The following is a 26,033-nucleotide window of genomic DNA, read 5'->3' as shown; positions in this document are numbered from 1 at the left end:
AGTACAAAGGCAGTAATGAACCTTGCAGGCCTGTTGCAGTTCTTCAGAATTCTTACAATAGTACATATTTGGTGCAAATGTTATTTTATCTATGACGCTGCCCATCACACCTTTTTGTGCCAATGAGTAGTTGCACTTTTTAGACCACTAACTGCCAGCAGCTGCTACAATCCTCAATTCGCTTGTATCCTGTCCCTAACACCACACATCAAAATATATCTGATCAACATATGTCTGGATCCCACGTCATCTATCATACCTCATAGCTGATGCGTTCCTTTGGCTTCTTAAACATGATTAACTCGGCATTTAACAATCATGAACTTGTGGCTGTTGCATTTGTTGACCTTAAAAAAGCTTTTGATAGTGTTAATCATTCAAATTCTTGAAAAATTATAATGCTATGGTTTCTGATGCAGTACCTTTGAATTTTTCACTAGCTATCTTTATGATCGCCAGCAAAAGGTTGTCGTTGATGACTTCACATCTTCCCAGCAGTATGTGCATGATGTAGTTCCCCAAGGTTCAGTGTTAGGGCCTCTCTTGTTTTCTTAATCTATGAATGATTTACCAAAAGTAATAACCACAGCAAAAATGTTAATGTATGCAGATGTTGCAGCCATTATAGTAAGGGCAGACAATTTGAATTGCTTAGAAGCAATGCTTAACTTAGAAATAAAAATGGTGTCTCAATGGGTTTCAGCTAACAAACTTTCCATTATTATCAAAAAGACTAAATACACAATATTTCATTAACGAAGTAAGATCGTTGACACTGAAACATTAAATATAGTCATGAACGATTCCTCACCTCAGCACACTCATGGCTTTAAGCATCTTGGAGTAACCCTGGATGATTACTTACACTGGCAAACTCGTATAGACGTGCTCTGCGCAAAATTGGCGTCAGCCTGCTTCTGTATTTACCGAGCTTGCGAACTATCCGATTGTGATGTGCTGTGAATACTTTATTTTGCTCTATTTAATAGCCATTTATCATACTACATTGAATCTCTGGGCTGGATGTATGACACCTCTCTTGACCGTATTCGTTATATACAAAAGCGGGCATTAAGAATCATGATGCACTTGAGAATCGGTACACCCAGCAGGCCACTGTTCAATCAACTAAACATGTTGACATTCGATCTTATGCCTGAGCATAAAACAGCTATCTACGTAAACAGTGTTGTGAAATGCAATCATCCTTTTCCTGTGTCCATATTTTCTTCATCATCACATTCTACCAGAAGTACGGCCACTAGAAATTTCAACCTGCCTCCTGTACATAATGTATATGGAAAAAAACTACTTGAATTTGTTGGAGTTAAGACATGGAACTACATGCCCTGCAAAATAAAAGAAACACAACATTTTGGCAAAGCACTAAAATCATATTTGTTAGCTATGAACCACTGATTTGGTGCCTGTATTCTTGCTTGGTGTTCTATTCTTTGTGGTTTGATAATTTGTGTAAGTGGTGATAATTTTTATGCATGCTGTAAAAAAGATATTTTCCGTCTTTAATGTGCTAATTTGTTGCATTCATCCTCTGTACAGATCCCCCTATGCTTTTACCGAATGTCTATTGTATTTCGCATTCGGACCCATCCACCAGCCTGCGGCTATTGGGTCCAAAAGTTTTTTGTTTATGCACTGTAACACCTATAATGATAATAATAAAGAAAAAAAGATCAATGATTGCATTTAATAAGGATATTTGTGACAACCACAGGTGGCCCATATTGTCTTCACTAGTGTGCCACTAGAGTCAATATGAGTTTATACTTTTGAAGAATGCTCTGCACTTAGCAATGTAAACAACATACGTAATTATCTCATGAACAAACACCTTCGTCATATTTTTACATTATGCCAAATATGCAGTGTTAACTTTACCCACATATATATATATACAATGATTTGTAGATATGGTCCGAAAGCTTTAAAATGTTAGTGTGTTTGTATGTTTGTCTTGCCTTCTCCCAAAGCAAAACTGCATCAGACTTTGAGCTGTTACTGTCTGCACCACATTTAGTTAGAGTACTTTCTCATGTCCAGCCTGCCACACCTGTTCTACTATAGCGCTGAAACGGCCCCTCTAGATTGTGCATGTTCAGTGATACTTGGAATACTGAGTTTCATAGCGGCTTTCTCTCGATTCCTCATTTTTCAGCTCATCAACATTCCCCAAGCTGGACAGTCAAATCCTGATGCCAAGTATACGAGATGATCTGCACATACTTGTCAACTACTCTGTCATGTTGGATCCCAAAGCAAGGGGTTTTGTTCGTCCCATGTGCATTGCCTATGCTTCATCCGACAAGGGGTATGGTATTGTAAAGTTGTGTGCATTATGATAGGTGTAGTGTTAGAATTAATGTTATATTTGGCAACATAAAAGAGTCCTAACCTTAGGTTTCATGTGCTTTTTCTTTCAACGTAGCATGTTTTGAAGTTTACATTTTGATAGGAATCATAACTTTTGCAGAGTAATAGACGAACCTTGTACGTATTTTAACAATAATCATTCCAATTTTCAGAAAATTGGTCAAAAATGCACGCTACATTCGATCTGCACTGATTGAGGTAATGTGAAATTCGCATTGTTTTATCTTTTGGAATTTTTATGTTTTATCAATGTTCATAAGGCTTAAATGTATCCTTGTATTCTCCCTTTCTGGGACATCTCCATTCAAGGCATCTTTAGCACTGAAGTTATTCAACATCAAGTATTTTGTCCAAGGAATCAGAAATCATCTCAAGGATGTCAAGTACACTAGAAGATGTATGTAGCTTCATTTTCATCTCTTTATGCTGTTGAAATTATGCACAATATATATGCTTAGAACTGCAGCGTGCATTAAAGTTTAGTTTTGTCCTCTATACTGATAAAACAAGTTTATTGCACCAGTGTAGTGTTCTTTCGACACGTAAATGACTTTTTTACCTATCTCTCAACTTATTCAGTCCTCCTAATCCATTCACTAAATATGAGACCTCCTGTGAAATACTGTAAAACACTAATATAATGATTACAGATATAACAAATTATTGGACATAGCAAAGTAAATGTTTCTTGCAAATATTAAAATGTCATGAATATATGCCTATAATGAATACCGTATATAGGGAAGTTGTTTTTCTACTTCATATGGCTCGTTGTAACACTCTTTGACTGCAGTTTTCCTGTAGGGAGATCTGCTTACATTATGTATAAACCGGGTCGTATTTCTATAAGCTTTTAAAGGCTTCTTTGCATAGTGATCAAAATAGTGTTTTTTGTTTCGTCTTATGCCATCAGTAAACGTTGGATGTGGCCAGCGCTTGGACACGTTGAATGGAGCGTCAATCTCTGAGGCAAGCTTTCACGAGTCGCTCAACAAATATGAAGACATGCTTGAATCTGCACTTCAAGAAATAGAGGACTCCCTGGCTGCTGGCTGCCCATTTGATGCAAGTGGAATCTTTTCCCGTAATTTTTTCTTAGCAAGGATTGTTTGCATTGGTACAAACTGTGCAATAAGATGGGATAAAAGGCAAAAAAGGGAACGCATGAGTGCCTTTTTTACTGTGTCCTGTCTTGTCACATGGTTTATATCAATGCAGCTGTATCAACTAGACCAACTATTAACCCTATTATTAATTATTTGTCTTAGTGGCCATGGCCATCACTGAATACACCGTCTTTCTTAATCCTGGAAAGCCCAAATAGTGTTCTACATCAAGGCAAATCATAGTGACTTATTCATTCTATATCTAGCTATGAGTACATTTGTTAAAAAACAAAAACAAAAAAACATTTAAATGTTCATTGAGTAAAATTAAGGCAGCTTGAAGAAGAACGACAGATAGGGCGAGTTGGTGGTTTTTCATATTGTTTAAAAATGAGTGCTGAAATCTTACACCGGACAACAGAATAGTGGATGGGATACATGTTTCTGTTTCTGAATGCATAAATGCTGTGGCAAGTAGCATTCTGTCTAAGGGACAGAGTAACCGCTTTCGCTGTCTGGTTAACTATTTATGTGATAAATGTTTACAGGCGATGAATTTGAACAAATAGGGGTTCTTTGCTGTCATATCTGAAGAACTTTATGCTGAAAAGGCCCCCAATACAGTCGCCAAGAATTCTCGGACTGTTAAAAACAACCCAACTCATTGCAAGCCGAAGGCAGTAGCTCTATCTAGAAGTGCTAGCAAAGAAAGTAAGAAACGCTGAGCTACCCGTTCTTGAAATATTCTTTGCGGCCAAGATGCAGAAACCTGAAGTTCCCTTCAGGGCAATCATATCCGAGCGCCACGCTTGACAGATAGTTGTTTCTACGTACTTAAACAAACATCTGTCAACACTTAGTGTGGCAGACCCGTTCCGGGTTCCTAATTCGGAGGAGATCGTAAAGTTCCTAATGAAAGATAACCCAGGAGCATGTTCCTATTTCAGCGTGGATGTGGAAGATTTCTTCTTTCTCTTCCACATAACATACTCCTGCAGTACGTTCAGAAATGCATTGAGGAGAAAAATGGTGAGCGTGTATTTCAGAGTGAATCAGGAATTAACACTGAATCCTTTCTAGAACTCCTGTCTTTCTTCCTCAACAATACGTACATTGTTTGGGAAGGCGAAACGTACAAGCAAAAGTCTGGTCTGTGTATAGATACCATAGTAGCCCCAGTCCTAAGTAATATTTTTCTTAGCTGTGTTGACAAAAAAGTGGAGAAACACTTGGCCGGTGATTTTATACGCATTTTTAGGTACGTAGATGATTTTCTTGTGCTTGTCAAATCCCTTGAACCTGAAAGCGTGCCATGGGCTCTCCATGTTATTAAACAAAATGGTTCCGGACTCAAATTCATGCATGAAATCCCAAAACATATCATGCTGTAATACTTAGATTTAAAGCTAACCTTCAAACAAGACCACTTGTGTTGGCAGTACTCCCCTAGGAGCAAGAAGCCCCTGTTGAACTACAGGTCATGCCACTCAAAGGTTGTCAAAAATGGTATAGTAGCCGGCTGCATGGGTATGGCAGTCAAGAAGTCTTGTCGTCATTATATGAGCACTAGTCTCGAGGCACATGTACATCTATGCAGGGAGGCCAGTTTCAAGGACTCGGTCCTTGTCTCATGAGCAGGCAAAATCCTGGGGAAGTTAAAGCCCTCGAAACGTGACTTGGAGCAGTGTAGTAGCCCGATTGAAAGGAGTAAAAAATTAATGGTAATACCACACGTTCATTCTCTCTCACACAGATTTAAAAAAGTAGGGGCCAGATATGGTGTCAAATTTTTGTTTTCAGCTCCTAACAAAGTTGGTAAGGTGGGAGCAGCTGTCCAAAGAAAGAGAGAAGGAATAGGAAAGGTTACAGGCTGTAAAATAAACCATGGGAAAAAGCCCATGCTCTGTAAGATTTCTGTTGTTTACCAAATCCCTTTGTCGTGCGGCCTTTCGTACACAGGGCAGACAGGCCAATGCCTTAATGTAAGGCTATCAGAGCACCAGAGTTCTTTAAACAAGAAATCTACAAAACTGGCAAAGCACTGCTTCGAATGCGAGTGTAAACCGTTCTTTGATGACACAATATTTCTGTTTGTGTGCAATGATAGCATTGCAAGGCAAGTGGCGGAAGCATTTCACATAATGCGAAAAGGTAGTGAGTGTGTTAGGCAGCCTTCCCTAACCTTATCTTTGAAGGAAATGGGCTCGCTGAACCAGGGTGAACAACAGTGTTAATCTCACCTGCGACCACGAGGCAGTATGTTGGGAATGACAAGTGCTTTTATTCACATCGAGCATGTGGGCATGCTTGATGTAAGGCTTTATAAAGCAAAAAGCCATCACGTTTGTTAAAAAAAAACGTCATGTCTGTCCCATCCTCTATTCAGTTGTCCAGTGTACGTTTTTAGTGCTGTTTTTTAAACATTAAGGCAACTTGTTCATCTACATATCTGGCTGTCAGCAGTTAGGGCTGTGGGAATATTATAAAGTTTCGCATAATGAATTGAACTGTCTTATTCCACTAGGATTTTGAATCGAACAGGCGCTATTTTATTGCAATATCTATGCTGTTCCCCTAGTGGCCTTATTTGCACTAACGCTCTGCTGATATGCATAGGCTGACCATGCTCGCCTCATCAAGTACCAGGCCAAGGACTTGGTGCGTCACCTGCTAAACCTGCCAAGGCTGAGCCCCGAGCTGGAGCGATTCCTCCAGTTTGCCACTGAAAAAGCACAGCTTCATGAGGTCTGGGCTTCATTCTTTTAACATTTTTCTGTTACCCGCTGTGGTAACTTAGTGCTGAGCCCGAGGTCGCTGGTTTGATCCCAGTTGTGGCAGCTGCATTTTGGTGGGGGCACAATGCAAAAATGCCCCTGTGCTTAGATTTAGGTACACATTAAGGAACCCCAGGTGGTCAACTGAATCTGAAGCCTTTCACTGCAGAGTGCCTCATAATCAGGTCGGGGCATTGGAACATAAAACCCCAGAAATAAATTTTTTACATTCTTGTCTTTCACGACCAACGTTCATGAAATTGCAGACAGCTTAGGTTCTGATGTTGTTTGTCCTGCATGGTCTATGCAGATGTAACCACTTGCATTTGAGGCAATAGGAACTGAGTGTGTTAATCCGAAACGTAATTGCTGTAATCAAACAGTTCCAATTTTGAACACGTGGTCTATAGATCAGAAGTAGAGAGTCAGCTATAACTAGTAATCAACAAGCCATGTGGCGCCCTAATGTTTAACAAAAATAAAGATAACACTGGAAATATTAGTTCTTGGCCTCATTTGCAGCTAGAAAATGTTCGAAGTATCCACATTTCAGTGGGAGATGTTCACTTCCTGGCATATTTAGAAAAATAATATTAGTCATGTAATGTATGTGACTTTAGCTCCTAGAATAAGTAAATTGAAAATACCCGTGACTTGCATGAACTTTAACAGCGAAGCTGCATATTAGCTAGGGTTCCATGTTGTGCGTCAACAAAAACTATCATCATCAATGGCTCATACCCCCTGAAGCAATGGCTCATACCCCTGTAAGCAAGTAAAAAATGCAATGGCTCATAGCCCTGTAAGGTTCATGGCTACTCGCTTTGCGTGGGTTAGTTGTGATGACACTACCCCTGTCAGTGATATCAGTGTGGATGGGTTGGGACCAAAAAGTGAGTGGCTTACTCATTTCGTATTACAGACATATTGCTTGCGATGTCACACCTATCCGGCCCAACCAACTACCCAGCAGCGTATGTGCATCGATTTGCCTTTGTCAAAGAATGTGTTTGCATATATCTCCAGGTACACTCAAGTGGGATATAGAGAAGTTAATGACCACACACTTTGCATGGGTTAGCCGTGGCGGCACTACCCTGGTGATCATCATTGGTGACTTCGATGGGGGACATTTCAAAACCAGACAAAAAATTGTTCACTCAATTTGTGCTAGAAAAGTTTGGTTTCAAGGGCCACACCAATCCAACTCACTCAGCAATGGTCAAGTATAGAGTTAACTTTGACTAAATTCCTGTCTTATGTTGTAACTGAACCAATCAGTGTAATCACAATGTAATCAAACAGAGTAATCACAAACGTATCGTTACTGCCATCACCAAATGATGAAATTAAATACATTTACCCTTGTCTAACCCTGTGTGATGTGCTACAGCTTCTCCGCTCATTCACCTTTACAGAGTGGAATGGCTCCTCAATTTGTTTTTAAATGAAACATTTGCAGTGGTCCTGCAGCAATTATCACTGGGTGATACGTCACTGAAGTGATTTAAGAGGGCACATAGGTCTTAGAAACCCAAAAAACGAAAGAAAGGTTGGATAATAGTATTTGGGTGTCTGTAAGCAGACCGATATACACCTGGTGGCTACTAACCATCTAGAAATGTAAATATTTCGGTACTTGTTGTATTCAATTAAACACGAGATGGGCTTGTTTAGCGTTTTATTCTGCATTTTCTCCGAGCACGAACTTTAGGCTTCTTGCAATCCTTTGGGAGCGATTTCTTACCAGTCGGGGCACCTAGAATAATCATTTTTGTTATAGTTGGTAGCTAAATCCAGAATTAACACAATGGCAGAAGTAGCTCTTTTCTTTGTGTGTGTGCTTGTGTGTGTGTGTCGGTGGCTTTACATTAAAGGGGCCCTGAACCACCCCTCGGGCTTGGTGAAGTAACATAGTCTGTTGGTAGCATACGCTGATGTACACATTGCAACTAAGTTTTGCTGTCGTGCGCGGTGCGTGGAACTCGCAAGCGCATTGCGAAGTCATCTTTCTCACAAACACTCTTTCTTCAAGCAGAAGGCCCTGTCCTCACTCTTTTCTGAATGCTTTAGTTCGTCATCGGACTCTTTATTTCATCATTCCCTTAGACAGCTAGTATTGGCCGATAGCTGACATAAAGCTGCGGTCGGCTACATGGAGCAGATACCGCAGCCACTGTGGGGTGCGACCATGAGTCCACTGGCTAAGCGCACTGCAGCTCACTGAGGACAACCGCATTTGGCTTATGTTTAGAGCGTCGCAGGCACCAGAGGTGGAAGTCGTGGCATCTACGTTAACATCCAAAATGAAATTTGAACTGCACGCCACAGTGACATTTAGAAGGCGAAGTGTTGTGGGCACGCCCCACTGTGCTGTAGGCTTCGCAGTGCAAGGCATTAAAGAAGGAACGGGAGCACAGTGGATTTCCAATAACTCTGCTTTTGCTGAACACACTGAAGTGCTTTTTGCAACAAAGCATTTATAAAATAGTCTATTTTCACTTCAAATGCCTTTCTCCACTACGATATAAAGTGGTTCAAGGCCCTCTTAAGTATACTTAATTAGCCACGTTTAGATAGCAACACTTTGTAGAGCTGTATAGTTATTTATACTTCTCATACCAAAAAGGTTTTCTTACTATTGCGAGCCTTATGCTTCTATGTATCTAGCTATGTGCCCCAAGCAATACTTTGGGAGGATTTCTTGCTCCATTCTTTCTGAAAACAATAGTAATCTATTTTTATTTAGCTGTAGAACTAACTCATCTATTAAAAAAATGATTGCACATTTAAAATCAGCCCAAAATGCTGGACAATATCTTGCAGTTTCATTAAATTTGGTAAAGAAGGCTTTAAAGAATTCTTCTTTGCCAACTTTCCCCTTAAGCTAGTTGATCTAATAGAATTTACAGAGATGGAGAAAGGGTGCATTGAGAGTCTTGTGCAGGAAGTGCTGTTTTGTAATTCATTTTGAAAGAAGCTGGCTATATGCAATGCTTCGAATAACCTCATGTGGTATGACACTGTAGAAGGCCAGACAAAGTTGTGTAAGAAGCCTTATTGTTTTTTGAGTGCTCAGAGAGTGGGCGGGTTCACAGGTATTGTCTGCTCTCCCGATGCGCAGCTTATCAGCAGAGCAGGAGGCATGATAGCAAGTCCTTTTGTTTTGTGGCCTGATAATGCCACCTGCTCTGTTATCCAGGAATGCTCGTGTACTAGTACATGCATGTGTGTGCAGTTATGCAGTAGAAGCTGTTTGTTTAGAAACTGCTCTTTGGGGTATGTTTGCTAAGCTAGCCTTGAGATAGTAACCCTATGACGGACTGCTTTCCAGAAGCACAAAGATGTCTTGCGCTTTCAATGCAGGGGAAGTGCCTTTTACAATTTTGCTGTAGTGCTCCTTTGAACAAGGGGTGCTCTTATTGTGTGTCTAACTTTCCAAAACAACTTCTTGGACTAGTTGGTAGAATATCCTGTACATTCTTTGGAGCTGTGCGAAGGAGACATACACAGTAGAAGAATACAAACCCACAAGTTTTGCTACCAACTGCTTAATGTGGAGGAGACAGCAACAGAGCTTTTTTAAAACTGCTAGAGGGATATTTGGTATTGCAGTACTAAAAACCTGGCACAGTAAGGGCAAAGGACAAGTGGAGACAGGCCAAGCGCTGTCTCCACTTGTCCTTTGTCCTTACTGTGCTATGTTTTCAGTGTTACGATGAATAGCACGCATAAAGCTATTCCCTTCTGAAGTGGTATTGCAGGCTGTTAAGATACTGCTGGAGTGATGGATAGCACATGGCTTTTTCTATAATTTTGCATGACTTCATAAAGAAAGCACCCTACAGTTTCTTGTATTCTTCTTGTAATTCAGCTGGTTTGTGTACTAGTTGCACAACATTTCTTTAAAACTTTATTGTGTAAAACCATATGTATAAAGCATTTGAAAAGACAAGGACGAAGGAGGAGGATGCAACACGAGCGCTAACTTTCAACAAAGGTTTGTTGAAAATGTTTCATACCTGTTACTACGCTATACTAACAAAGCCGAATGTCAATTCTTGGCAAGCAGTGGAGTGTTTTGTGTTTGTGACCATTTTGTTCTGTTATGCCATTTTGACTGTATAACCAAGTCTCAACACTTAGAATGCATGTCAGTAAATTACACTCTCCATGGGTGGCTATCTTAGCTATCTTAAAGGACCCCTCACCAGGCCCCATAGCAAATGTTACTTATATGCTGAAAGTTGCTACGTGCCCGCTAAGGAGCGTTCTGTTGCAATCATTTTTCAAATTGGCTCATTAATAGGCGAGATAGAAATAATTCATTGCCGCGAACCCATGATTTCAGGAGGCGAGCACCACTGCATACCGAGACACTCAATCCACTCATCCCGTCTCGGCTCCGCAAGCGAAATTCCTTCCTTGCGTTTTCCTATACCGGGCCTCAAGGATTGCATGACGCATGCGTCACGGGCCCCGCCTTCATTTTTTTTTTGCTCTTCGCTTTATATATATATATATATTTTTTTTACGGTGCTGTGCACAAGCTGTTGGGATTGTCTGGTTTTGTGCAGCGCACAATTTTGCATGCTGGGCACAAGGGCATATGACTAGCTGTATAATTCAGTGCCACATGAATACTGAGGCAGAACAAGCGGATTGCAGAACATGATCATGCGCTGGAACACGGTAGAAAGTGGCATAGTTTCGATACCTGCGCATGTGACTGCACGACCATGCGAACAAGCAGACGAAGCGGAAGTACAGCTCCCTTGCTTCGTTGGAAGTAAAACAAAGAACATGCAGACATTCCATTTGTGTGTTTTATTATTTCTCTAAACTTCAATTCGTCAATTTGAGCAACAGATCGCACAAATAAGAGTGGTGCCTTGAATAATTCTCGAAGTCGCATGTCACCACAAGCAATGTCACACTGCGGACGCGACTACGTAGGCGCAGGGGTGCGAGTACGTCATCGTCCGACTTGGAGAGCAGTGGCCATGAGGAGAAGGGAAAACGGCGTTCCGATTGCAATTTCAGACATTTCCACGGCGCATAGTGGTGTAATTCTTAGCAAACACGATCGTTTGTGCACATTGTATGCTCTGCGCTTGTCAGCTCAAAATGGCCAGACCTGGTGAGGGCCCCTTTAAGGGGTTCTCTTATTTGTAGTGTTCTCAAAACAACACAGTAGTTATAATTAGAGAGTAAATGAAACCAATCAATGCCATGCAGATGATCTGAGATGATAATACTATTAGGTTAAAAGTAGGTTACAGAAGAGGATGGGAGCCAGGAGGACAAAGTTTTGACATATCTATTTATTCATTTATTTTAGTGATTTTTTTATATTCATGAATTATTCAATATTCCCATGCCTGATGAAATGCTATGCTGGCTATGCGTAGGCGCTAGCCAGATTTTCCTCTAGTAATTTTGGCATGAAACTCTACGGAGAAAAGTTAATTAGTTCACATTCTTGCATGCACAATGCATCTACTGTAAACAAAACAGTGTGACATTTTTTTGACATTGATTGTAGGCATCGTTCACATGAGTAAACACTATGAACTGATCCATCGCCTCATTTTTATCAGCTGATATTGGCGCTTGTGGGCATGTTCTCTTTAGTGCCATTCAGTAAGATATTTAACCCCTCATATAGTTGTAGTAGATGCGCCTGTGGAGAAAGAGCTTAAAGCAGGAATAGTGAAGCTTGCTAATTCCATTTTTGCATTGTCAACTGCACATATGTGTCTTTTAACGCTTTGCAGATTATGTGTTTCTAAATCAGTTCTTGATTTTCCAGCACCGAAGTTTACACATGCGCAGTACCATGCTTCCTATGCTTTTACTCTGCCACTTTGTGGCTACAAATCACGCATTCACTTTATTGCTGTTTTCTGCTTTATTTTTCTGCTACTGATAAACCTTGTGTAACCTTCAGACTAATTGAGTGTGGATGTTAGTTTAGTATGTGTTCCTTGTCAAATAAGCCATGTTGGAGCTAGTTTAATACATGTTGCTGAATTGCTTAAAAGCAGTGCTGCGTGCCTTCACAAAAGTGCTTATGGAACAGACATTCATAAGTAATTAAGTATAGCAATCAATATAAATCGTTACTGGGCTTGCCACAAGCTGATGAATGTCAATTGTTAGAGTTGCTGCACTTTTTTTGTAAATGCCTGTGAACTTGTTGTCTTTAGTGAAGCCATGCAGCACTGCTTTTCAGCCATTTGTATTGAATTATAAGCACTGGTGTGTTCTTAAATGGCGTTGGGATTCTTTAGTGCCAAAATGGCTTTGGAAATACTGTAGTATTTGATATAGAAATGCTATAGCAACGATTTAAGAATGGCTGCAATAGCAAGCAACTTTGCTTTTACATCTCTAGCCCAGGGAGCTGAAGATACCATTTCAGAGGGACTACGAACATGGCCTGGTGCCATTGCGGGACATCTGGAAGAAAGGCTTCATCCTCTGCATCTACTGGCTATACGTCACATACAAGGTGATTAAGCATACAAGCATTGACTTCTTATCCTGGCACCTGGTGTCGCATTTACCCCCAATTAGAGAAGCTTGTAGGGAAGCCACTGTTGGCCATATGGTGGTCAGCTTTCGAACCACAGCTGGGGAACATCTGAGAACTTTACGGCTGCCCCTTGTGTTTGTTGTTCCTGCCACCAAGCTGTGCTTGGTAGCAGGAGCATAAGTGGGGTGACAGGATTTTGCATTTGGGAAATTTTGAAAATTAGTTGGAAAGTCTGATCAAAGCATTCTCAAAATGATCTTGCTTTATGAGAGAGGATATGTGTAATGTGTCGCTGCTCTAACAAATGGTAAAACTCAGACAGTGGTTGCAGATCACGAGACCTGATTATTAAGGGAAAATCAGACATCCACCCGTTCGTAGCAATTGCTACAAAAGAAACCCATATGGGTTCCTCGAAAAGAAGCCTCAGAATTGAAGAAAAGTTCGTCCTGGTCCGGGACTCGAACCTGGGACCACCACCTTTCCGGGGCAGCCGCTCTACCATCTGAGCTAACCAGGCGGCTAGCAGACGGTAGGGCGAAATCGAACTTGTTGACAACACGAAACAAAGGCAAGTGTTTGACATAGTAGTTCTGTGGAAACCCGCAAGGTGGATAGAAGTAATTAATTGCTTCTCTCTTAATTAAGTAATTATTTATTTACTTCTCTCCACCTTGCGGGTTTCCGCAGAACTACTTTGTCAAGCACTTGCCTTTGCTTCGTGTTGTCGACAGGTTCGACTTTGCCCTGCCATCTGCTAGCCGCATGGTTAGCTCAGATGGTAGAGCGGCTGCCCCGGAAAGGTGGTGGTCCCAGGTTCGAGTCCCGGACCAGGACGAACTTTTCTTCAATTCTGAGGCTTCTTTTCGAGGAACCCATATGGGTTTCCTTTGTAGCAATTGCTACGAACGGGTGGATGTCTGATTTCCCTTTATTAATTACTTCTCTCCACCTTGCAGGTTTCCGCAGAACTACTACGTCATTGACCTGGTTACAATGTAAAACTGACTGTACAAAGCTTTTTTTTTTCATATAGCTTTGTTGCTGTGTTACAGCATGCATTTCACATAGTGTTATTTATGCAATTCCCTCCTATTCTGTACTCTATAACTGTGCTCAGTTACTCTGTTTGCGGAAGTATTACAAGTTTTTCTCGTGTAATACATAAACAGCTTTGAAAAAAATAGTTTGTGCTTTATGCAAGTTATATATATATATATATATATGCAAACATAACACATTTCCTTTTTCTTTCTTTCTTTTTTTCAAATTTAGTACTTCGAGTTGCTTCGAACTTAATCAGTACACAGCTGAACTTTGCAGGAAATAAACTTCTCAATGTCTTGCAGAGACAAGAGATGCAACATGTGTGGTAGGGGAATGAAATATGAGTAAGTGACAGTGACAATAAAAGGGGGATGTTATGGCGGGCATGACAGTACAAGGCAGTCCAACTAAATTCACTTTCTTGATAGAATATATCTTGGGACTTTTTTAAAAGTTTTAAAAGTTGATTAGACTAGTACCAATAGGCATCCATGCATTCTCATTACTACAGGCGCAGCTTTCCTGGCACTCGCACATCTTGCCCTTTAGAATTGATTGTACATTAGTTTAATGCGCCAAGGAACTAACAGAGGCTGCAGTCCTCACATTATGTCAGTGGTGTAGCCAAGGCAGTACGCCAAGCACCTCCTCCCCTCCCCCAAATTTGTTTGTATGCCGCCCAACTAGCCCCCCTCCCTCATACTCCGAGTCCCCGATCAATTGCGGGGCCTACTCTGAAAATATTTCTGGCTACGCTACTACATTATTTATTTTAGTGGCGTTGTCAAAGCTAAATGAAATCTAGGAGTAGCAGTACCAGTAGCAAGGAGGCTTGCAGTCCAGTCCAAAGGCATGGGGTCTTCATTTCACAGACATTGCTTAGAGCGTTAGTCACTAATGCAGCAAATAAAATTGGCAGAGAAAATGATCCACACTCTTCACTGGCAGTTTTCGCACGCTTAACCAGGACAACATAGTATATTTGCCAGTTCATCTTGGTTTCAATAACTTATTGCTTACAATGGTGGTAAGCTCGACCTTATGGTTAGCATCAGTTTTACTGCTACTATGTTAGGCCACTTATTTGGTAGTACCTCTCTGTTTATTTTCACTTGGGATTTATGCAATGGGCACATTGACAGGGGGAGGGGTTTATATGATGAAGATAAAAAGCACCAGATTAGACCATGTATACTGTGCTGTCCACTTGTTACAATGATACTGCTTATGAGAGCAAACTCCATCTTTTGTAAAACTCAACTTGCATTGAATTTTATAAGCTGACGGTTGCCTAGGTCATGTAGCATGTCAGTCTAAAGTAAAGTGCTCTTCAATGGTTCCCTGACTACTCTTTATTGAATTTGAGAAATGCATTCGAAGTTAAAATAGGCTATTCCAGCAATACTTTGCTGCAAAAAGTACTTCAATGTGTTCAGAAGAAGTGGAGTTATTCGGGAAGTACGTAATTATGATTGAAATTTGAAAGCAGATCTTCACTTACTTCAGCCTACTGCAGCGTACTGGTCTGAATACCCTTCTTGATTGATGTCAGCTATTGCCCAATAACAGCTGCGTATGGGAATCTATATTACGAAATAAAGCACTGAGAAAAGAGTGAGGAGCAGGCTTCCGTAGAAAAGAGAGGGTTAAAAAAAAGATAAAGGTGACTTTGTACTCCACCTGCTTTCTCTAAACATCACGTACAACTGTAAAATTTGGTTGAGATGTTCACAGCAGCATGTGCTCTCCGTGAACAGTGTTTTTTCACCAAGCCGTTAGGGTGGTTCAGGGCCCCTTTGAACAAAAGTTAATAAAAATTTGGCAGTGGAATTTAATTTGTCAATTCATGCACTGTTAAGCTCGCCTACTTTGTCATGTGCATCTAAACTTGGACTAGCTGCACTGATTTTATGCTGGACATTGCTGTCTTCTAGTTTTTCAGGAGGAGAGCAGAGAGTGTGGCAGTCTGTCTACAGCAGGAAAAACCATGTAAGTTCACTACATGTTGGCATGTTTATTTTGCTAGAGGCTTCACAGGAAAGCATTTCGCTTGCAAAATTTCACTTGCAGTGTCTTCGTTACGCTATGGTGCCTGCCTGAGGTCAACGGACTCCACAAGGTAAGGACCACAAGTCCTACCATCCTTTTCTTTTTCTGCTTTTTCACATGAAGCACAATAATTTTTATGAGGTATTGACTTCACTCTTTTAAAGTCTTTTAACGTAGGGCTTATAGGAGCCTCTTCATGAGTTGTGCCAGGCTTGACATTTTTTTCTGTGTTTTATTTTCCACAGTGCTGTAAAGCATGAATTAGGACATCAATGCATATCACCACAGATATTGAAAAATAATGTTTCTCTAAACTACTGCTAAGCACATAATTTCTGCTAAAGGGATATAAATTGGGACATCATTGGTGCTTTGCTTCAGTTGTTCAGTTGGGAGAAGTATTGTAAAGCGATTAATTACAAAGTTAACTGATGACATTTTATTATTCACCTCAAATCACCCTGCAATTTGTCTTGCAAGTGTGCAGCTGGATTACTCATTGAGTATCCAGAAGTCCATCTGGATACCATGACAGTATAGTGATACCTACTACAGGTGGCCTTGAATGCCTAAGTCTGTTTCTAATAAAAGAGATAAGCTGGTATATAGCATACAAGGCAAGCTCGTTTAGATTCTATTGCAATGCTTAAATAGCAATTCATATTACCTGAATAGGAATGTTGGCTTCCTTCACACCAAAGCTGTTACACTAGAAGAGCTATTTTTCATATGTCAAGAATGTTTGAACAAAGGGAAAATCAGACATCCACCCGTTCGTTTACACAGAAAAGGCATATAAACCAATTGCAAGGAAAATAAACTTTGTTAATGATGAAAAATTTCCAGAATACAGAGGACATCATGCGTCACCTGTATGTGAAATAAAAAAAGAGGTTTATTATGCGACTCACAGTGAATTATCAAAGACTTGCAAAATACAAAAAAGCTTGGGATGTTTGCAGGGATCACTTTAAGAGAACTGAAACTTGGATTGTAATGAAAGTTTGAAGGAATACAGGATTTTATTCTGCAGAACACAATGTAGAAGTTGTGTAGATGTGAGGCAATCGGGAGAGTCGCAAGAGATTATCAAAACTACCTTAAAAAGGGTGAAATTAATTTCGCTTACTGAGTGATTTTGTTGCGGCTGCCATGCTAGTGAACTACATTAGCAAGGCAGAAAATGGCAAGTTGATCCCATCGGCTCATTGTTGGCATATTTTCAGCCTATTTACAGCAGTGTAGCAAATTTAAGTCGCTCGTCATTGTGGCATTTGTGACATCACATATAAGCTACTGTTACCAGGCTTTATCTTGATGGAACAGTCTTTTCATGCACCTGGCAGTCTCAAGCTCCAATTACCAGCATGCATTAACAGATGCTTGTGTGTTCCAATGCACCTACAGCACCTACCAAAGGGGTCTGGGTGTGGAGAGGGCAAATAATTGCCTTTATTTTTTTTTTCTTGAGAGTTATGAGCTGGCGAAGTATTGCAAGAAATGTAAAGCATGTTTTAGCATGAACAATGGCAGTGGTATGCTTTCTTTGAGCTGGGCATAAGAATGGCTGAAGTCTGTTTGCTTAGTGGACTGCACAAACAGAGCATCGTCTCATTATGTCGCATGTTTTCGCAAGAGAAACGGGCAGAAGTTTTGCGGTTATAATGAGTTACCTTTCTGCTTCCTTGGTCTCACTTTCAGGGCATCAGCCTCTAGTCTTGTTTCAAATGGCAACATGTCATCCCATGACAGGTGCTCAAGGTCTAGTCAGCCAATGTGTGTAAGTGATGGTTCAGCTTTTGAACAAGGGTTTGGATGTCTTTTGCAACTTTCAGAGGTTTCTTTAAACGACATTCTCGCTTACACATTAATGAAAAGTGGGAGAAACTCGGCAGCAGATGTCTCAGTTTGGAGAAAATGTTTTGACAGCTGAACTTGTGTTTGCCTAAGGCAGCAGTGGTTCCCTTTTCTTATCTTGCTGACTAAAATTGGTCCGTAAGAATAGTATGGTGTTTGAATGAAATGAAAAGAGTGCTAGTCACAAGTTAAGTGAAAGGTGCTCCTTCATGTAGTGATGACTACAGTGTAACTTGTTCCCGCAAGAAGAGCTTCTTGCCTCTTCAGCTTGACTGAAATGAGAAACAGGGACCTAGCACACAGGCAGAGGTGAGGGCACATTGTTCACATGCATGGTTGAGGTAAGTTATTGCTGAGGCAAGATATTTGTACTCAGATAAGTTCAATCAGTATTTCATGAGCAGAAGTTAGTTCATAGTGTGAAATCGAATACTATTATTATAAAAAGAAATGGTAAGAGAAACAAAGAAAACGCTGATGAATAAGGAGGATAAAATTGAAAAGAAAATAAGAGGCTGGAGTTAATCTGAACATGTAACTACCATGCTGAAATGTCACTTTTTTTTCATTCTATGAGCTCTACATCACGTTGATATTCAGGCACGTGAGGGGCTCCATAACCATTGTTAAGCTAGCAAAAGGTATTTTTGACACCTGTGGCGGGGGGGGGGGGGGAGAGAAGAGCTGCAGTACTGCTACTGTGGTTAGTTAAAAATAGAGAGGTTGAAAAATAAGGTTACTTAGTGACAAAGGAGAAAAACTGCTAAGGGGAGAAAAGAAAGAAGTTACAAGGTAGTGGTTAGCCGTTCTAATGGTGCCTCATCATAGTTTAGTAATGGTAGCAGCAGGGGAGCTTCAGCATCAAGGGAGACGAGGACAAGAAAAGATTATGTCCAGAAAGAATATAGTGCCAAGTTTTATGTGACAAGTGGTTGATTTTGAACATAACTAATATTAAAACATGCAATCTTTTGCAACTTCTGTATCAGCATCCTGCAATATCGGGCACCAACATTTCGTGGCTGTTGAAAAATGAAGCACCTGCTAAATATACATTACCTTAGAGAGCCTTCACTTAAATTGGGTTTGACCAAGTAGTTTATGTCCAGCAAATGGTGACTGTTCTTTGTGGTCAAATGCTTTTATTGTCAACAAAAATGCGAGAAACCTTAAATTTTTTATTACCTCCACAAAAATCCTGTCTCTTTCCCATCCTTACCGACTCAATAGATGATGCTTAACATTTATTTGCTGAGATTGGAGAACTCTGAAAGGCTGAAACAAGAGACCTTCTGCACGGACATATTTGGCACTGAATTAGCAAAAGGTTGCTTGCGTACTTACCAGCCATATGGCTCCAGTGGCTTTGACATTCTGCTGCTTGGGACAAAGTTTTGGTTTTAATTTCTGACCACAGCAACCACATTCTAACGGGGACTGATTGCTAAATATTTCGTTTGGTAATATTTAGCAGTACATCGAAGAACCCATCTTGGCAGCAGTGCTGCCACGAAGTTGGCTTTCTCATATACTGGTAAAGTCTAGTGGTTGAGCTTGCTGCAGGTTGAAGCTGGGGATAAAAGTTGTGTTATATTCATATTACAAACTAGAATATACCTATGTCAGTGTGTTTTAAAACCCGCAACCTTAAAAAAAATATAGTTTGATTTGTGCAAGTGCAGCAGTATCACTTTATTTGTCGTATGTATGCTGCACTTTTTCCAGATCTACTACCGCCTTGCTCATCCTGAGTGCCTCCCATTCGACAAAACAGCCAATGGCTTGTGGGACGTGGACAGTGGATTTCTCGACTGCTTCTCTCATCTCCATCTCGACAAATGGTAACAGGAGCTTGTTTGAATGTACCTCTAATGTCTTTCGCATAGTTGGAACTGGCTGTATGTGGGCATCAAACAGAGTTTGTAGCAGTCATTGCTCTTGTAGACGGTTGAGTATTAAGATGTCATTTCCAAGACAAAACCCTTAAATCACTTGACGTGCTTAAAGAATGCCAGGAATATTGTTTTCTGCTAAGCTTATCAGAATTCGTCTGTACAACCGGCCACAAATTTGGTTCACTTAAAAAGTCAAATCAGTTTAGTCTTATCAATCCTTTCTGTGCCAAGTTGTTTTCCAGGAAACCTCCCAAATTTCCAGAATTGCAAAGTGGTGTTTAGCCGGCTTGTTGGTATGACGACATACTACTGCAAGCAGTATTTATTTTTACGTCTTGTTAAAGTGTTGTTGTACGATAGGATCACCCTTTTTGCTTTTCATGTGAACTTGATTTGCAGTGCAGTCGAAAGAGAAAAGGAGAATGGAAGCGTTAACCACTCCATGGCAAGCATGCCACTGCCTGAGGAACTATACAGTAAGTTCCAGTTTGTGTATAAATCATTTTTAAGGTGTCTTGAGGACCCGCTTGCAAATGATCCTTTGTACACTTTGTCTCATTCGTGCAGTTGCACAATCCGCCTAGCCTGTGCTATTTCCGAATGCAACGTGGAACAAGCACGACGTTACACGTTAGCACTTACTCTCCCCTGTGTCAGAGTTCACATGTGCTCATAAAAATAATGCAGGACTTCAAATTACAAAGGCACTGGTAGAGGGGAGTGTGCAGACGCTGATTTGTAATGTACACTTTGTATGCCACATGACACAGTTAGCAGGGCTGGGATAACACATCGGTTTTATTCCAATTCATTTTCTTCGTGCACTTTGTCTGTGGTATGAGTGGTGCTTCACCTACATTATCATTGGGATTGGCCAGCAGTAAGCAGCTGATAATAAGAAATGAGTGAGAAAAATTTGGGGATCTGAGAGGCTAGACTTCTTTTTTTAGTCACGACCATACCAAATGACGTAATATGAATCCGCAGAAAGCAGTGAGAAAGGTAATTGTTGTGTTTAATAGAAATGTAGAAATAATGAGGCAGAAGGAAATGAAAGGAGGTGAAAAGACATGTTGCCGCGAGTGGGCACTGTACCCACAACCCTCGCATAATGCGTGCAGTACTTTACCAATTCAGTTTCCACTGCGCCATCTCTCTGGCAAGTTATTTTTTCATCCACTTTCATTTTCCTTTACCTGATTATTTTTGCATTTCAATTAAATATAACGATTCCTGTATTCTTTCTGTGGCTCATATTATGCCACTTGGAATGATAAGAAAAAAGTACTAGTATCAAGCAAGAGAAATCCTTGCATGATTGCTAGTGGAGTTTTACACAAATCAAATCAGTGATACATAGTGGTGTCTCGTGGTACCAGATGTCGGTAAAGTGTACACGTACATTATAACTGTGCTACTGAAAGCAGAGTCCGTTCAGCACTATACGGTACAAGGGGGGAGAGCAGGTTCCCCTGCATTTCTAGGAGAGATGCACAATTGTAAAGACGAATTTGACAACTTTTGGTGACGCCTTCATTGCATGGCCTTCAACCACTACACTGAGTTCACTAGTGCGCTCTTAAGCTTTCTGTGATACAGCCTGCTACCTTTTCTTTCGGCGATGTTTTTTACATTCAAAGCCATGCTGCGGTTGGCATGCATTTTGAACAGGCTGCATCAAAAGGGCTGTAATTAATTTTTTGTGGCGCACTTGAGGAACTGAGGCTTCATACCATAACTGTAATGTCGACAGCTACCTAATGTACATTCTAGCCCAAGTGGAGCATGCAAGGCGACAGAAGGACAGAGACATGACGCTTATGTGTTCTGTTTGCGCTACTCTGTACATGATGTCATACTAACTAGCCCATCAGTCCATCCTTTACCGCTACATAAAAAAGAAAGTTAAGTGGGACACAAAATTTTAGTGTCAGTACTTTTTAAAGAATAAACATAGGCAATAAAGCACAGAATTTAGTTTCATGTTTAAACAAATTTTGATGTTTCCTGGCTTAGATTCTAATATTTTTACCATTGAAAGGTCTGAATGTGGTAGCAGTTGAAGCATAGCACACATAACTGGAGCTTGGGCTGCAAAGTCCAGAGCATTGGGGGATACTTTGTGCTTAGCATTGATGCTCATGGCTGGTTTAAGCCGCTTGGCATTTTACCTAAAGTGCTTTGCTAGGCACTGAGTGAAAGTGTCTTGTCATGTGTGATGTGTGATTACTGCCGAGTATAGAAAAGCTAGGCAAAAGGTTGGCAGGTCTGTGAGTGTACTTCATGCACTCAAAGTATGGCATACGTACTTACGTGCAGCTTGTGTTGCATAGTCCAGTGCATGGAGCAGTACTTTGTGTGTAGCCTTGATGCTCATGGCTGTGTTAAGCAACTCTGCATGGTGCTCCTTGGGCTTTGCTAAGTACTGAGTAAAAGGGTTTGGCATGCAACATTACTGGGTAGGGGTGAGCAAGTTGTGATTTGTGAGACCGAATCGAATATTAATTGAATAGTGCCAAAATCAAATTGAACCGAAGCGAATATAGAATCATTTTTTAATAGTTTTTGAATAAATAACAATCGTTATGCAATTATAAAATGGTCTTCACTTCCTAGTAGTTTTAAGGTTAACAAGCTTCTGTCATTACTTAGTACTTCATGAAGCATTGTTTATTAAAGCACAAATGGAGCATTAGGAGCAAATATCTAGTTTCTTTGCACACACAGGACTCTTCAGAGAGTTCAAATGATCGCTGTGTATATAGCCTGTAAAGTATGGCTACTTAAGCAACGTAGCTGTCTCCACTACACAAGTTCTCACGTTTTATGTCTATACTATGCCCGCAGGAGTGAAAATTTGCTGTACTATTGCTCCAATCTTATATTTAATTGGGTAGCAGTTGACGTTGTGAAATATTTTAAAAGTATGAGAAAAATATTTGCGTTTGCAAATACTTACTATGCGATTTGAAGACAGAATCAAATAGCACTATTTGATTCGTTATTGTAAGGTTTTGAATATTCGCACACCTCTATTACTGGGAAGTTTTGAAAAGCTGAGCAATACATGGGGCACATAGTGACAAACAACATCTGAGAAGTGCCTCAAAGCAGCGCAGGTATGACCTCAAAATAATTCAATGCTTTGAAAATATCACTCGATGGGCATTTTATAAAACACGCCTGCCGAGTTCACAAATTCCTGTGAACTTGTCATTCTTGATTTTATTATTTATGCCTTCAACAAAAGGATATGCCAGCAGGCTATCTTGTTTGATGTTATTATGTATATCTTGTGTTCTTTTTGTCCTTCATCTATTGTTTGTACATACTGTATAACATCTGTAATCCTGCCTTCAAAAACATTTTCATTACGCTTTGCCTGTTCTTTTTTCTTGTGCATGTGGATGTAATATTTCCTGACAAGGTACATGTTGAGACTTCTGTTTACTCACCTGAAATCTGAAATTTATTGTGGTACTCTTGTTTCCAGACAGGTTTGAAGCTGAAAACAGGAGAATGAGTGAGTCTGGTAAGTTATTTGATTCCATAGTTGCTTCCTCAGAATTTTTACCATCTTCGTACAAGGGACTAAAATATTTCCGTTAATCATTTGACATGCAGAGAAAGGCAGCTCTCTGATGGAGGCTTATTGCAAGACAAAGACAGCAGGTATGTTTTTGACGTGTGTGCTCATTATTAACTTAAAAAATTTGACGAGGTCAGTTCGTTTCTGGGCAAAACTGCCTTTTGAGTTTTGATGAACTGAGTTCATAGAAAAGTTATGCAGTTATCATTGGGTACAGTAGATGGTATTATGGGTTCTGGCAAGCACCTCTAACTGTCAAACACGAGGTTGCCTACAGAGGAAGCTGTGTAAGGCATTGTTTAAAACTTAGAGGCCTGAAATTGACAATGTTGGCGCCATTATTGGTCTGAAGCTCAAAGCAATAGAATTATGAACTGTGCAATGAGCATAATTTCAGATACAAGATATAGAACAGCCTTTGTACAATATCTAACAAAAATAGATTAATTTATTTCTAAGATTGCTGGAACTAAAAAAAAATGCCACTACCAGTTGCAGTAAATAATGCTGAATGCAAATCATTGTAAGCCAACACGGCTTCTTGGCATAACCTCTATTGAGCAGTGCTTAAGGCATGCTCGAAATATTGATGCCATGACCTGGGATATGCATCATAGTATCTGCTAGCCACAAGGTGCACATTTCATCTGCTTAGATGCTTTTTAAAGGATTTTAATAAGAAATATAGACAATTACTTACCCTGCATCTTTGCCAACATTGCTTCATTGCGCCTGTTCTGTCTTCCTTCCTTGTGATTGTCTAAAAAGCGCAACCAATGTTTCCAATTACAATGAACCAACTTGCCCAACAAAGCATTCTGCTATTGCTTCATTAGTATATGTACTACTAATTTATAAAAAAGCGAAATAATATATCTTGCATTGCTCTTTCTCTCTTTCTTTCTTTATGGAATTGTTTAATTTCATTTCAGAGTCCCAGCTGCTGTTCATACTGTTCGCATTGCAGACAAAAGTGCTAGAATTTTATTAGTGCCGCTTCAAGTGTGTATCGATGGCATAAACTGAAACTTGAACAGAAACTAAATGATCAGAATGCTTGTTACACGTAATTACCCCATGGAAGTGCGACGTGTAATACTCAGTCACCAGTTTCTAAGCATGGAGTTGTCCCAAGTGCACATTTTGAAGTGTGAATGAAACCATTGTTATAAATGCGGGTCAACTTGGAAGTAGACCACTGCATTGCAGTAGTAATTTTTCACATTAAAATTTTTGCTGATTTAGTACATACCACATCTACATTCAGCAAGACCTCTTAGGCAAAAGGTCCCTTATTTTTGTCATATCCTCATAAGGCATTGGGAACACTGTCCCATTGGAGACAGTAATGTATATGGCATGAAACTGTCTACGAAATGCATGACCTGCATCAAATGCGTGACCTGCTGGGCATGGTGTGCTAGTCTGCTGGAGGGCTGTGCAATGTGATGCTCCAGGCTTGTTATATGCACGTTTACTTTTGATAAGGCTGTTTTTTTGTTTTTTTTGCCACTCCGTGGCAGAAACTGTGTGCTCCTGAAGTAGCATCTTGCAATCCTTACCATCGCCTCCTTGATGCTTGTAGGCTTTCTTCAAGATTCCATAAACACCCATCGAGTAATTGCGACCAGTATATCACAAAATCATTGTGGAGAGGTATTCAACTAAGCTGAAGTTTTGTGATCGCTTTATAATAGAAGCTAGTTTTGGCATAGAGGGATGTGCATGAATGGCAGTAGGAGTGATAGAGTGTGGAAGGGAGCACGTGTGCTTTGCAGCATATGTTGCGTCGAACTTGCAGATAACTATGAAACACCAGTTCAGAACAGAGTTGTTTGCATTAGTAAATTTGATGGTGTTGAATAAGGAGCACAAGCTTTCTATTTCTTCATTATGTGAAATGTTCTTGATTGGTTTTAATTGAGACACTTGGAAATTTTGCTGCTTGCTAGAAGTATCGCTGTATGGGCTAACATGAGGTAATGAAGGCACCAGAAGGGAGGGAAGGGGCGTTGTTTCAAGGTCAGGTTTACTCCAACTCCATTGGAAACCTATATATATGCCTGCATTCATAGGGCAGTCTATAAATGGCTTAGAAATTAAGATAAAGCTGTTGTAAGGAAAACATGGGCTAATGTGGTTGCTGTTGCTGTTTTTCCTTCTAGCAACCTCATGGAGGTTTTGGCATATCAGACAAACGAGCCCCAAAGGTAGATAGAAAGCTGTGATGTCACTATGATTGCTTCTTACCACATAATAAAGTGAGCATTGCATGCTGAAACTTAAATATTCACAGGCCAAAACCGGAAATGAAAGGCTTTCTTTTTAATAATCTTTGCATCTTGCTTTTAATTAACCTCAAAACATTATTGCTGATGTAATTAAAAACAATTTCTTTATTGATGCAATACTGTTAAATATACTACATTGGTTTAGACTGGTAAGACATTCTTTCAACACTTTATCTCCATTTGTCTGGCCAAGTAGTATTGGCTAGTAAGAAAAAGAAATTGAAATGCAAAGCTTGCCTATAGGAGTTTGTGTTCAACTTGCGGTGCTCACAATAAAAATGAGATTTCGCAAGTTATCAGTGCATTTTCGCATGCTTCAGCCATTTCTGTACCAGAAAAGTTCCCAAATGTTTCTGGGTTGTACCTTTGCATTACTTCAAATGCAAATCTTTTGTATAGTCCTGCTGTTTTGGTAAAATAGTAGTAGACAGAAACTGGAAGAGTCCACCTATTATGAGTTTTGCAGAGTGATATGTGCAGCCCTATTGTGGTATTG

General features: G+C 40.2%; 1 protein-coding gene across 9 annotated transcripts in view; it reads left to right on the top strand.

Annotated features, from left to right (window-relative positions):
- LOC135920709 (uncharacterized) overlaps window positions 1-26,033 on the top strand; it is a 311,372-nt gene that overhangs the window by 263,554 nt on the left and 21,785 nt on the right. For 5 of the 9 annotated variants that reach the window (XR_011514578.1, XM_070538730.1, XM_070538732.1 and 2 more), the window contains 14 exons: window positions 2,177-2,329; window positions 2,544-2,589; window positions 2,701-2,788; window positions 3,305-3,456; window positions 6,114-6,242; window positions 12,669-12,785; window positions 15,791-15,845; window positions 15,927-15,975; window positions 17,607-17,685; window positions 19,488-19,603; window positions 20,057-20,133; window positions 23,151-23,189; window positions 23,282-23,329; window positions 25,412-25,456. Coding sequence is in view for 8 of the 9 variants with exons in the window: in XM_070538730.1 (XP_070394831.1) it covers window positions 2,177-2,329; window positions 2,544-2,589; window positions 2,701-2,788; window positions 3,305-3,456; window positions 6,114-6,242; window positions 12,669-12,785; window positions 15,791-15,845; window positions 15,927-15,975; window positions 17,607-17,685; window positions 19,488-19,603; window positions 20,057-20,133; window positions 23,151-23,189; window positions 23,282-23,329; window positions 25,412-25,456 (1,193 nt within the window). In the remaining variant the exon portion in view is untranslated. The remainder of the gene's footprint in view (window positions 1-2,176; window positions 2,330-2,543; window positions 2,590-2,700; window positions 2,789-3,304; window positions 3,457-6,113; window positions 6,243-12,668; window positions 12,786-15,790; window positions 15,846-15,926; window positions 15,976-17,606; window positions 17,686-19,487; window positions 19,604-20,056; window positions 20,134-23,150; window positions 23,190-23,281; window positions 23,330-25,411; window positions 25,457-26,033) is intronic. The other 4 variants (XM_070538734.1, XM_070538733.1, XM_070538735.1 and 1 more) reach the window with 1 other exon arrangement.

The sequence above is a fragment of the Dermacentor albipictus genome, chromosome 5 (assembly GCF_038994185.2).
Source record: "Dermacentor albipictus isolate Rhodes 1998 colony chromosome 5, USDA_Dalb.pri_finalv2, whole genome shotgun sequence".
In the NCBI taxonomy this organism is placed as follows: domain Eukaryota; kingdom Metazoa; phylum Arthropoda; class Arachnida; order Ixodida; family Ixodidae; genus Dermacentor; species Dermacentor albipictus.
Note: the sequence above shows the minus strand (reverse complement) of the source record. Positions and strands in the feature narration are given on the sequence as shown.